The sequence below is a fragment of the Littorina saxatilis genome, linkage group LG13 (assembly GCF_037325665.1).
Source record: "Littorina saxatilis isolate snail1 linkage group LG13, US_GU_Lsax_2.0, whole genome shotgun sequence".
Taxonomy (NCBI): domain Eukaryota; kingdom Metazoa; phylum Mollusca; class Gastropoda; order Littorinimorpha; family Littorinidae; genus Littorina; species Littorina saxatilis.
In genome coordinates, this window is record NC_090257.1 from 26,549,516 (window position 1) to 26,562,377 (window position 12,862).

Genomic DNA, 12,862 nt, shown 5'->3' on the forward strand with positions numbered 1-12,862 from the left:
TAACACAAAGAAAAAGAGTATATATTATACAAACCAACACAAAGAAAAAGTATATACAAACCAACACAAAGAAAAAGAGTATATATTATACAAACCAACACAAAGAAAAAGAGTATATATTATACAAACCAACACAAAGAAAAAGAGTATATATTATACAAACCAACACAAAGAAAAAGAGAATATATTATACAAACCAACACAAAGAAAAAGTATATACAAACCAACACAAAGAAAAAGTATATACAAACCAACACAAAGAAAAAGAGTATATATTATACAAACCAACACAAAGAAAAAGAGTATATATAATACAAACCAACACAAAGAAAAAGTATATACAAACCAACACAAAGAAAAAGTATATACAAACCAACACAAAGAAAAAGAGTATATATTATACAAACCAACACAAAGAAAAAGTATATACAAACCAACACAAAGAAAAAGAGTATATATTATACAAACCAACACAAAGAAAAAGAGTATATATTATACAAACCAACACAAAGAAAAAGTATATACAAACCAACACAAAGAAAAAGTATATACAAACCAACACAAAGAAAAAGAGTATATATTATACAAACCAACACAAAGAAAAAGTATATATTATACAAACCAACACAAAGAAAAAGAGTATATATTATACAAACCAACACAAAGAAAAAGTATATACAAACCAACACAAAGAAAAAGAGTATATATTAATATACAAACCAACACAAAGAAAAAGAGTATACAGGGTGGGCCATAAAAAGTGTCCACATTTAATTTGTTAATATTTTTCCTGTAAAGTGAAATTTTCTTTTCTGTTTCAGATAGAATTTGAGACAAGCATCTTAGAATTCTTTTAAAGCCTGAATGGATCGCATTCCAGTACAGGAAAGGACCAAAATCGTTGAACTTTACTTTGCTACCAATTCTGTGGTTCTCGCCCAGCGCGCTTTTCGGAGAGAGTTCCCTGGCACACACTGTCCATGTGCGAGAACTGTGAAGCGCCTCGTGGATAAATTCAGGAACACTGGTAGTCTCGCAGATAACAATAAAGGACATAGTGGTCGACCATTTTCTGCTAGAAGTCCAGCTGACATTGAAGCAGTAAGGGACCGTTTGCAGGAATCCCCACAAAAATCAACAAGGCGGCTGTCACAGGAAGTCGGTATCTCGAGGACATCTGTACGAAGGATCATACACAAAGACTTAGGATTGTTTCTGTACAAGATACAAATTCTCCAACAACAAACTGATGCAAACAAAAGAGAAAGGTTAGAATTCAGTCAACGCATTTTTGAAAGAATTGAAAACAACCCAGGAGTTCTCGACCTCATTTTCTTCAGCGATGAAGCCCATTTTCATTTGAGTGGACATGTCAACAAACAAAACATGATATTTTGGGCACCTAATCAGCCCCATGAACACATCCAGCCACCACTGCGAGACTACTGTTCCTGAATTTATCCACGAGGCGCTTCACAGTTCTCGCACATGGACAGTGTGTGCCAGGGAACTCTCTCCGATGTTTGCATATATGGTTTAACAGTGATTTTACAGTTCACTACTCCCGCTAATCTCTGAATGTGTTCGTTTCAACGTTAAACAATACTGCCCGCCACAAACGCATCCCGGATTTTCCACCACAAATAAGCAAAACCACTCGGGGCGTTAAGATGTTATCCACTTTATGATGCAACATAACCGATGCACAAACACCATCATATGTTTACAAAACGTTTATACATTTTTTTTCAGAAACGCAATTTGTGACGGACTGTAAGAAAGGGCAGTCTCAGATTACACACGATTGCCAGCGCGAAAGGTGTTATACGCGCAATATTTGGACTGTATGCAATATTGATGACTGTCACAACGGATGTACGTGATGTGCGAACAGATAAAAAGTTATTACTTCACACCCGTTTGAATTACTAGGTTAAACGCGTTTGTCTCGTTTTACTGGTTTTTGTTCTCTTTTTTTTTCTAACAGTTTTGTTTGTATTATCATATTCTGTTCAATCATTTATCAAAAATATTGAACAGGACTTAGTACGCAAATAAAAAGTCAAACCGACAGACAGACAGACAGAGGCTGGCAGGCAGGCAGGCAGGCAGGCAGAAACAGAGAGCCAGAGGTGACATTTACTAAAAAAAGACTCAACAGTGAAATGCCTCTATAATTTTCTACTTTATCTTTATCGCCTTTTTTAAACACTGGTACGATTATTGCTTTACACCAATCGGCAGGATACGTTCCTTCATACGTTCCTTCATTGATAAGAATATTAAACAACCTTGTCATAAACTGCACTGAAATATCACCACACAAATGAATCATTGCAGCCATTATCCCATCTGTTCCGCATACTTTACCTTTCTTGTGTGTGTGTGCGTGTGTGTGTGTGTGTGTGTACCAGTGTGTGTGTGTGTGTACCAGTGTGTGTGTACCAGTGTGTTTAGTGTGTGTGCGTATGTGTGTGTGTGTGTGTGTGTGTGTGTGTGTGTGCGTGCATACATGCGTTCGTGTGTGTGTGTGTGTATGTGTGTGTATGTGTATGTGTGCTAGCGTGCGTACGTGCATGTGTGTGTGTGTGTGAGTGTGTGTGTGTGTGTGTGTGTGTGTGTGTGTGTGTGTGTGTGTGTGCAAAACCATTGTTTATGGACGACGAGTACTTTATAACGATCAGTATGTAAATATGTTTTTGAAAACTGTTGCGAGAACAGGTGTCAACATCCGGCAGGATCACTTTCATCATTCAGTTGCACGATCGCAGACTCCCTAAAGCACAGGGGCTTGTATCAACGTGTCTGGCAGGATCCAGATGATCGAAGTATCGTACCCAATATATGTTAACTGTAATTTTGTTACTACATGCAGTACAGAAGAATGCCACGCCTGCTACGATACTTCAAACTGGTTTCTACGGTACTACTACAGTACATTGTAAACTGAAGTGTTCCACTTTTGAACACTCGTTTTGTAACCAGTTGTGAACACCTTGAGAAATAAATATGATTCTACTGGCAAACGTTACACACATGTTAAACGCTTAATCATGTTTAGTCATGTGTTCTACTTTTTCCAGTAGAAAGATATAGTTTGTCCCACTGAGTTTGGAACTGGTTACAAAAAAAAAAAGTGTTTCAAACAAACTTCAGTTTACGGCGCAGAAGGTAAAAGGATGCGATACTTTTATCGACCGGGCCCGTTCAAAACCCTATTACAAGCCCCTGTGGCTCAGAGACTATAGCTATAAATATTGTAGTGTTTGCCAATGACAGCAGGGAAGATCCCGATCTGCCTATCACCATGATTCTTGGACAGATTCTTCTGCTGTGCTGTCAGCTTCTGCTTCCCTGCAGCCTTCTCCCAAGCACGCCCGCTCATGCAGCAACCACTCCGGTGACATCCCAGGTAATTTAATTGTGTGTGTGTATGTTTGTGAACATTTTGTAAAAGAACTTTACGGTCAAAAACGTACTTGCTATGGTTTTGAAGAAGTAGAAAAAAAAGCATGTTGTACACACCTGTTTTTCTCATTTTAAGTACGTGTTTTCCTTCGGCACATGTATACTGACAACATAAACATCCCGACTGCCTCCTATGCACAGTATTATTTTTTTCTTTTAACTTCTAATGATTTTAAATCTTCTTGTTTGTTTTTGTTGTTGTTGGGGGGGGGGGGGAATCTTGAAATTTACATTTAAGAATAACTTGAATCAGTCTCGCCGCAAAAAGAGTTGTACATGGAGAGAGAGAGAGAGAGAGAGAGAGAGAGAGAGAGAGAGAGAGAGAGAGAGGGAATGAGAGAGAGAGAGAGAGAGATTGATCTACAGACAGGTGGACATGCATTAATTTAGGAAACACGACTATACTCATAAACATTTACCTTGCTGCTGATTCCTAAATGTAAATTTGGTTAACACTTGCCCTGTTTTGAAATACATACAAACATGATGTTTGTTTCTCTTCTCATTTCTTGCAAAATTATGCAGTCGCAAAACCTTCACAGAATAAAGAAATAATAGATAAATAAAATACATAAAATGTATAATTTTAAATTCTTCTCAGTCCCGCCCAGGCTCTTCTGCGACAACAGGACCGTCGAGGCAAGGTAAGACGGAGAACGTTCTGGACTGTCTTTGTTGTGTGAAGATGTAGACCTCCAACGTCTTGATTTGTCTGTCTGTCTATCTGTCCGTCTATCTGTCTGTCTCTCACTCTGGCACCCTCTCTCTCTCTCTCTCTCTCTCTCTCTCTCTCTCTCTCTCGCACCCTCCCTCTCTCTCTCTCTCTCTCTCTCTCTCTCTCTCTCTCTCTCTCTCTCTCTCTCTCTTTCTTTTCACTTCAATGATTTTATTTTAATTTCTTACTTTTTTCTCGCTTGTAATCTCCGCGTTCGTGTGAGTATATGTTAGAGAGAAAGAGATAAAAACCGGTTGATTGTCCATAAATACAAACACACGGCATGTATTACTGACCCCCCCTCCCCACACCCCGTTGAAATGAACCTTGTGTGTTTAATCAATAAAATGTCTTACGTCTTACGTCTCTCTCTCTCTCTCTCTCTCTCTCTCTCTCTCTCTCTTTCTCTGTTTCTCTCTGTCTCTCAGTCTTTGTCTCTTTCACTCTGTCCCGGTCTGTCTGTCTGTCTGTCTGTCTGTAACTCTCTCTCTCTCTCTCTCTCTCTCTCTCTCTCTCTCTCTCTCTCTCTCTCTCTGTTTCTCTGTTTCTCTCTGTCTCTCAGTCTTTGTCTCTTTCACTCTGTCCCGGTCTGTCTGTCTGTCTGTCTGTCTCTAACTCTCTCTCTCTCTCTCTCTATCTCTCTCTCTCTCTCTCTCTCTCTCTCTCTCTCTCTCTCTCTCTCTCTCTCTCTCTCTTTCTTCCCTTCTGTTTTACCTTTCAGGACGCTTTTCCCTTCAATGATTTTATTTTAATTTCTTACTTTTTTCTCGCTTGTAATCTCGGCGGCACATTGTTGTTGTGCCTTGCATCATTTTTTTAACAGTAGACTATACTGATTCCTTTTCGACAATAAATAGACTACATTTCACAGCCTGTTAACTGTAACACATTCGGCAGTAAACACATAATAGTGGGGCTCCTATGTTGCAAAATCATTCAAATCATGCAACAAACACCAAATTAAGCAAATATGAAGAGTTTTATGTGCTTAACAAAACCTGATACAGAGCCATCGCGAAAAATAAAAAATGGGTAGTTTTTAAACAATTTTTCAAAATGGCCGCCAGTGTAAACGGTTGGGTATGTTAGGCATATTTCACTTCATGTGATTAACAGCAAATTTGGCGTAAATGGACATTTGCTTTTGCTTAACAAAACCTGATACAGAGCCACCGTGAAAAAATTAAGAAATCAGTAGTTTTTTTACAATTTTCAAAATGGCCGCCAATAAAAGGGTATTTAGGCATTTTTGATGCTACAAGACATTCTCTTGCAATAGAAACTAACACAAACACATTTTTAAACAAAACAATACATGTATTGTTGGTGCAGAGAATGATTGGACGGTGTGGGTGGCAGGGTTGAAGAATTTGTGGATTACCTAAACTGTGCAAAAATAAATATATTGCACCAATTTTCATACCAAAACGAAAACATTCATTCCTGTGCTGTTATATTCAATGTATGCTATTGAGGGCACTCAACTTGGCTAACTGGAACACTTTTAAGATAAAAGGTGGCCTTTACATGGGTTATTTGACCGCCGCCCAAATAAGGGTACCCCCAAAATAAAACTGATAAAAATGTAATGTATCAACTCAAAAGTCGACTAAAATTCATAATCGCTGTATTTCGAAAACGTTGTTTGTTCTCATGTGTTTACACAACTAGCACATTCCGGCAAGTGTCTATACTCAAAAGAAACTTTGGCAGTACTTGAAACAACCATCTGTCATATATACATGCGAAGTCAAAAATATGTGGGATGTAAGTCAACAAACCTGTGGCAGTTTTTAAAATATTATTTCGTGAAGATTTGAAAGTGTACTCAAACGGTTGAACTACGCCTCGTGCGTAGACACACATTCCTGAAAGTTTCAACGCAATCCACTTGGTCATTGCTAAAATACATGGATTTTAGTTGACTTGGGTATCCCTCAAATTTGACACATAAACATCTCATCCGTGAGATCGACACATACATCAGTAGGTACAATGGCACAACACTAGAAATATGCAAGATGGCGAAATAAAACAACCTGTTCTGGATGGATAATCAAGTTGACTTTCTCTTCGTATACAACAGTGACCCAGTTGTGCCTCAGGAATTGTCGTCGGCTTTTTAAAAGGTACCCGAAGTTTTTGTCACATCTCTTTGTCACGTCAAGGGTATCCTTATTTTGACGGCGTAAATGATGATGTTAAAAAAAATGTGCCAGATAGCGAAGATGCGAGCCTTTAATGGCATAGACAGTTTGAATAAAATGACACAGGAATAAAAGTTTGGGGTATGAAAATGGGTGCAAGAATATTTTTGCACAGTTTAGATGCTGACAGTTTTCACAGGCATGCAAGCACATTTGCAGAGAGCTGTGCTCTGCAGTCCTTCTTAGCAGCATTTGCAGCGTTTTGTTGTACAGCTCTTCTTGCAGGCACACCTCATGAGTTCTCGGCACACGCTGGATACCTCTTGAAAGCTCGTCCAGAATGACTCCCACTTTCCAGCCTTGAACTGCCAGCCCACAGAGTTTGGAAGTCTAATAGGTAGATGGCTCTTCTCAATCTCATGTCCTGCAGCAGCACCTCACTTGTAAGGGGATTATGGTCAATTTGGCAGCTCTTTTTACTGAAGAGGTACCGTCTAGCACTGTTTACACCCAGTACGTTGCTGGTTTTGTCCTACAAATGTACACCAAAAAGCTCTTGTGCTGCCCTGTCAGTGGTACTCAGCTTACAAAGAGGAGCAGACAACCTGAAGAAAGTTTGAGTGACGTCTTCAAATGCTTGCCATACTTCCCAAGCCTTCTGATTCCCCAATACCATTGAAGAACGACATAGTGTCACAGCCTGTAAGGCTATGCAAAATGGGCAGACAGGGTGACTTCTCTTGGCCAATGGCTTTGGCAATGTGGCGATACACTTCACGAGCAGAAAAAAACGCAACACAGCTGGAATGAGAAGCCGACTGTCTGGCCTCCTCTACATCCATGGTGCAGGAAATCAGCCTGTGGTACCCTTCACACAAAAGATGAAAAGTGACATTTTTATTGGAATGTATTTGAATAATGTTTACTATCTCAGAGAGTCGGTCAAAGCCGGGTTAGCAAGTCTTCACACAACAGACCAAAATGAAAGAAAATTGTATTTCATGAATTCGTATAATTCTTACTGTTTCAGGTTAAAAAAACAAACAAACACAGTTTCCAGTGACCCAACTGATTCTGGAATCTTTCTGACCGCTACATTTATTCGCTTCAAACAGTCGCTAACAGAATGTTGACCATAGTGAGGGTTCGTACGTTAAACCCATCAAATTCACAGAGGTCGCTTACAAATGATGTGTTCCAATTAATACAAATAAAAAAATCTTACTGTCAAGATGTATTAGGTAACAAACCTTGATACAGTAGTACTAGTGAAATCGGCTCCCTTCTGTGGCACCGGAATAAATGCAGAACGCTTGTTCCCAGGAACCGGCATGTGGTGTAACTCTTGTATATATCCTGTAAAAATAAAATTCACACCAATGCACGGTCAACTTAAAATAAGCAAAAGGATGAGAAACAAGCAACAAACCAAAATTGTAAAACTCAAAGAGCGGTACCTCTTCATTTTTCAAAACCACTTATCTCATTTGATTAGCATACACTGTATGCTTTTGTCTGTTACCTACCGTCTTTGAAAGTTTGATCACAACACTGTAAAGACATGGGGGGTGGAGTGTTTTTATCTCCAGCTGGTCATCCTACTATCTGGCCTACCCTCACTCAGTTTTTGACTCTACCCCTCCCCACCTTATGGAAGTCCTTAACGTAGGCAGGACTAATCATTTATCATACCATGAACAATCTCTTTCTCCTCGCCTTTTATTCAAAGTTCGTTTAATCTGTTTAAAATCACCAGCGTGGCGATCATGATTTCCTTACTTGTAATCAACAGATAGATCTAGATCTATCAGCATCACAATCCAGCTTGATGAGCTATTGCAAGATTACTCTGCATTTCAGCGCTTCACCCGATGAATAACAGACCCCAGGGGAGAATTAAACAGTAAAATGATGTGACATTGGTGAATGGATGCGTATTCTTGAAAACTTACCTTCAGAAACGTTGTTTTCGCTCAAATCAAAACACGCAATGTTGCGGAGGCCGCCATCTTGAATTTTCATGCTGCGGATATATAAAATTTTAAAAACGATAAAATTAAATACCAGAACACAAAAATACCCATAAGAGTATTTATGTCATGCATGTGTTATCAGCAGACAACTTCTGGTGCATGGTAAACCATTGAATTTTACATTTGCTGAGTTGGGAATATTTACTGCTGAGCGCTTTTGGTACGAATTTCGTCTGCTGTAAATGCAGCCTTTTATTCCCTATCAAAGACAAAAAAAACGATTTCTGAAGTGGCTCTGTATCTGAAATCCCTTAAATAATTATAAGGAACAATACCACAAAGTATGATGTTTGTTGCAAGATGTGAATGATTTATGAGTGCGTCTGCAACATACGAGCCCCACTATAATAATGTTGACTGTATACTCTATTGGTTTTGTCAGTGCATCATATTAACATTGACAATATGTTACAACAATGTTGCCAGTGAACTAAACATACATTACAGTTCACTGTACAATAATACATTTTCCGGAAATAACTCAGATGGTAGTATTTTCAGTGAATCGTAGTTCCGATGTGCCGATTTTCAAAAGAAAAAGGCATCATATCAAGCGAACACTGCATTACATACACATCGGAGTTAGTTATTCGCTGTGATAGTGGTTTTGACTGGTCGACCACGTGTTTGCAGTGTGTCCCCGTAATGCGGGACACAGCTCTTCCATAACGCTAGAAAGTCAGTCCTGACAGAGTTATTTCCGAACATCGACTAATCATTTCGACTTCACTCTGTTAATTTCAAGTGTCCGGAGTACGCCTGGCAGACGGCAATCAACCGTCGGAAGGACGTCTGGAGGTGCTGATAGACGGAGGGTGGGGCACGGTCTGTGATGAAGACTTCGGTGTCGCGGAAGCAAAAGTCGCATGTACAATGCTGGGCTACCCTGGGTGAGTTGACTCAGCCATGTGAGAAGGTTTGCTTGCACAAGGGCATGCAATGCAATGCAATCCAATTCAATCCAATGATATGCAATACAATGCAGTGCGGTACATTGCAGTGCAGTGCAGGGCCGTGCCGTGCAGTGCAGGGCAGTGCTGTGCAGTCAGTGCAGCGCAGCGCAGCACAGCACAGCACAGATCAGCACAACGCAACAAAACACAACGAAATGCAATACAATACAATACAATACAATACAATACAAATACGATACGATACAATACAATACAATACAAATACGATACGATACGATACGATACGATACGATGCAATACAATACAATACAATACAATACAATACAATACAAATACGATACGATACAATACAATACAATACAATACAATACAATACAATGCAAAAAACTACAAGTTGAAAGCAATCATGTGTTTGTGTATCCTTCAGTTACACGCCATAAGTGAAGACTGGCAATTCGCAAAAAAAAAACACCTCTGCAAGTTGTGAGCAATCGTGTGCTTTCCCATTATCCTTCAGTTACCCACCAAAAGTGAAGACTTCTCCGTCGTACAGCGAGGGCTCTGGTAGCATTGCGATGGACCTGCAGGTGTCCTGTGTGGGCAACGAAACCAGCCTGTCTCAGTGCCAGTACCGTTCTCAGCACAGCTGTTCCCACAGCCAGGACGTTGGAATCCAGTGCAGCCCGCCAGGTACTTACTCGGGCTTTGTATTGTCTGTTTCAAACAAACAAATAAACAAGCAAGCAAACAAACAAACAAACACACAAACAAACAAAACAAAACACATATACATCAAACAAAAGACAGTCTGCTAACGTTCCAAAATTCAGAATCATAAACAAGAATGGTAGGTTATTGGATTCTTTTAGTTATGACAAGATAAAACAAAACGTTACATTTTACAATGCGTCGACCCAGTGGTCTACAGAGACACAGACAAACACTGATGATACAGATGATGAACTTATCTCACAATTGTCAATAAAACTCGCTTGCAAGATGCTGGCGAGGCAATTAAGTGGTGTGTTGTTTTCGTAAATTAAGCGTTCCAATAACCTACTATTCTTGGATTTTTAAACAAACAAACAAACAAACAAACACAAAACAAAAAACAAAAAAACACCAACACACACAAAAACACCCACAAAAGCTGACAGATTTTTAACATGAACATTTTCTACCAGTGGCCAAAATCCGACTAGCAGGAGGAAGCACAGTGTTCGAAGGACGCGTGGAGGTGCGGCTCCCGGGGATAGATGAATGGGGGACGGTGTGCGACAATGGCTTTGACATCAAGGATGCCAGGGTCGTTTGTCGAATGCTCGGGGAGCTTAGATACACGTAAGGCTTGCATGCATGATATCATTTTTATTAAATTATTATTTATTTTTTATCTTCTTTTTCTATATACAAAGCCGAGTTTTCCTGTCTCACATGACCCTACTGGCTTTGCCGTGAGGGCGTCAAATATAAATTCCTCCAATGCATTATATTCCTACATTGTTACCCGATGCTTTTCCCATTGAAGTCATTTGTATTCTTATACACTGTCGAGACAAGGGATTTGAGGCTCAAAATATGTATCACATACGTACTTACAACATCACAAAGAATTAAATCTTTGAAAGGGTGACAACAGAATGTGAAGTGATCTTGACTTTCTGCCGATTGATTTTGCCTCCCTACGAAACAATGTTGTCATTTTTGGGCTGGTTGTTTTGAATTATGTGCTGTGGTTATTTTCTTGATTTCACTGTTCTATTTTTTCACCAGCTGAAATTTAGTTGTGCACCTATGGAACTTTATATCCCATTACCATAATGCCGTATTTTTTTTATAATGATTTCTTTTGTTTGCAACTCATGTAGGATAAGGAAGGATATTCTACTGTCAGTGTTTATTTTTTAATAGCAGAAATACTTTTATCTTTCGTTTTTCTTCCAGTATCCAACCCAATGTGAAGACAGGTGCTTATTACGGTCGTGGCAACGGCATTGATGGATGACCTGAAATGCCATGGAGAAGAGGTCAACCTGGGTTTCTGCTCCTTCTTTGGATCTGCTGGCACCAACTGTGGACATGAGAAGGACGTTGGTGTACATTGTCGGCCTGATGGTCAGCGAATTATCAATGTTGTTTGTTTGTTTGTTTGTTTGTTTTTTGTTTTACACACACGCATGCACTCACGCATTTACTCACGTGCGCATACACACGCACGAAAACGCACGCAAGCACGCACACACAAACACACACACACACACATACGCACGCACGCACGCACACACACACACACACACACACACACACATTGTATCTCTCCATACATTAAACCTATCTCAATGATTGTATACAGTGGCTGGCGTACGACTGGTGAACGGCTCGATTCCGTCCCAAGGGCGACTGGAAGTGTGGATGAACTTAAAATGGGGCCCGGTGTGTGATGAAGACTTCACCAGCGCTGATGCCGGAGTCATCTGTCGAATGCTCGGATATTCCGGGTGACCAAGCTGATTGACGCAGGAAATTACACTGCTCTGTAACTAACTATGCTGAATACTTTAAGCAATATGTAAGGAGTGAAACGGTTGTTTTGCGTAAAATGTTCGATTTTGTGCATACTTTTTCTGCGAATGTCAGTATAAAACGCACACGCTCACACACACACACGCAAGTACCGTCTTTTCTCTGTCCTCCTCTCTCTCTCTGTCTCTGTCTCTTTTACTACAGGTTGTTTGTCTGTCTCTTTTTCTATCTCTGTCTGTCTCTTTTTCTATCTCTGTCTGTCCGTCTGTCTGTTTGTCTGTCTGTATGTCTGTCTGTCTGTCCTCGCTGTCTCTCTCTGTCTCGGTCTTGGTCTCTCTCTTTTTCTCTTTTTCGATCTCTATCTCTGTCTCTCTGATTCTCTGTAACCTAACATACCTTACCTTACCCGACCCTACCATACCCTACCTCACATTACCTACTTTACCCCACCCTACCATACCCTACCCTACCCTACCTTACCCTGCCCCTTACCTTACTTTACCTTACCTCACCTCACCTCACATTACTTTACCTTACCTTACCCGCAGGGACGGAGCTACTGTCAAAGGCAGCTCGTACTACGGGAGCGGGACGGGCGAAATTCTGTTAAACAACGTTGCCTGCGATGGAACAGAAACCCACTTGGCTGACTGCTCCTACACAAAGGATGACTGCTCCAATGACCAAGTCGTTGGCGTTGACTGTTCAACTGATGGTTAAACTAAAAAGAATGAATTACCAGGGCCAATACGAAATTGAAATGACATGACGTTGTTGTCTTTGCAACTGCTGTTGTTCAGTTTTCAATAAACAAGTTCAATTTGAGGGTCAATAAAATGAAGTGAAATGACACGAACTAAGTTGTTACAAGATACAAGATACAAGATAATTATTCACCAATTTTGCAAAAGGATTTCATCTTGGCACGGCACGGTAAAAATAAAATAAAAACCAACCAGACACATATGCAGACACACATCACCATGTATGCATACATACGTACATTACACTGTCATGCACACACAGACACAACACACACACACACACACACACACACACACT

The 12,862-nt window shown here is 40.0% G+C and overlaps 1 protein-coding gene across 1 annotated transcript; it reads left to right on the plus strand.

The window, feature by feature from the left end:
• The first annotated feature begins 3,260 nt into the window (after positions 1 to 3,260).
• Positions 3,261 to 12,656, plus strand: LOC138945397 (scavenger receptor cysteine-rich domain superfamily protein-like). Its single transcript, XM_070316833.1, has 8 exons — positions 3,261 to 3,412; positions 4,070 to 4,112; positions 9,109 to 9,253; positions 9,795 to 9,967; positions 10,462 to 10,618; positions 11,222 to 11,392; positions 11,631 to 11,775; positions 12,349 to 12,656. The coding sequence occupies exons 1-6, from the start codon at positions 3,308 to 3,310 to the stop codon at positions 11,280 to 11,282; spliced, it is 684 nt and encodes a 227-aa protein (XP_070172934.1). The 5' UTR covers positions 3,261 to 3,307; the 3' UTR covers positions 11,283 to 11,392; positions 11,631 to 11,775; positions 12,349 to 12,656.
• The last annotated feature ends 206 nt before the right edge of the window (positions 12,657 to 12,862 follow it).

Excerpts from the sequence above, each read along its gene's own strand:
- LOC138945397 (XM_070316833.1), top strand. The coding sequence starts at position 3,308 with ATGATTCTTGGACAGATTCTTCTGCTGTGCTGTCAGCTTCTGCTTCCC. Across the intron at positions 3,413-4,069 it reads CCACTCCGGTGACATCCCAG|TCCCGCCCAGGCTCTTCTGC; the intron begins GTAATTTAATTG and ends AATTCTTCTCAG. Across the intron at positions 9,968-10,461 it reads AATCCAGTGCAGCCCGCCAG|TGGCCAAAATCCGACTAGCA; the intron begins GTACTTACTCGG and ends ATTTTCTACCAG.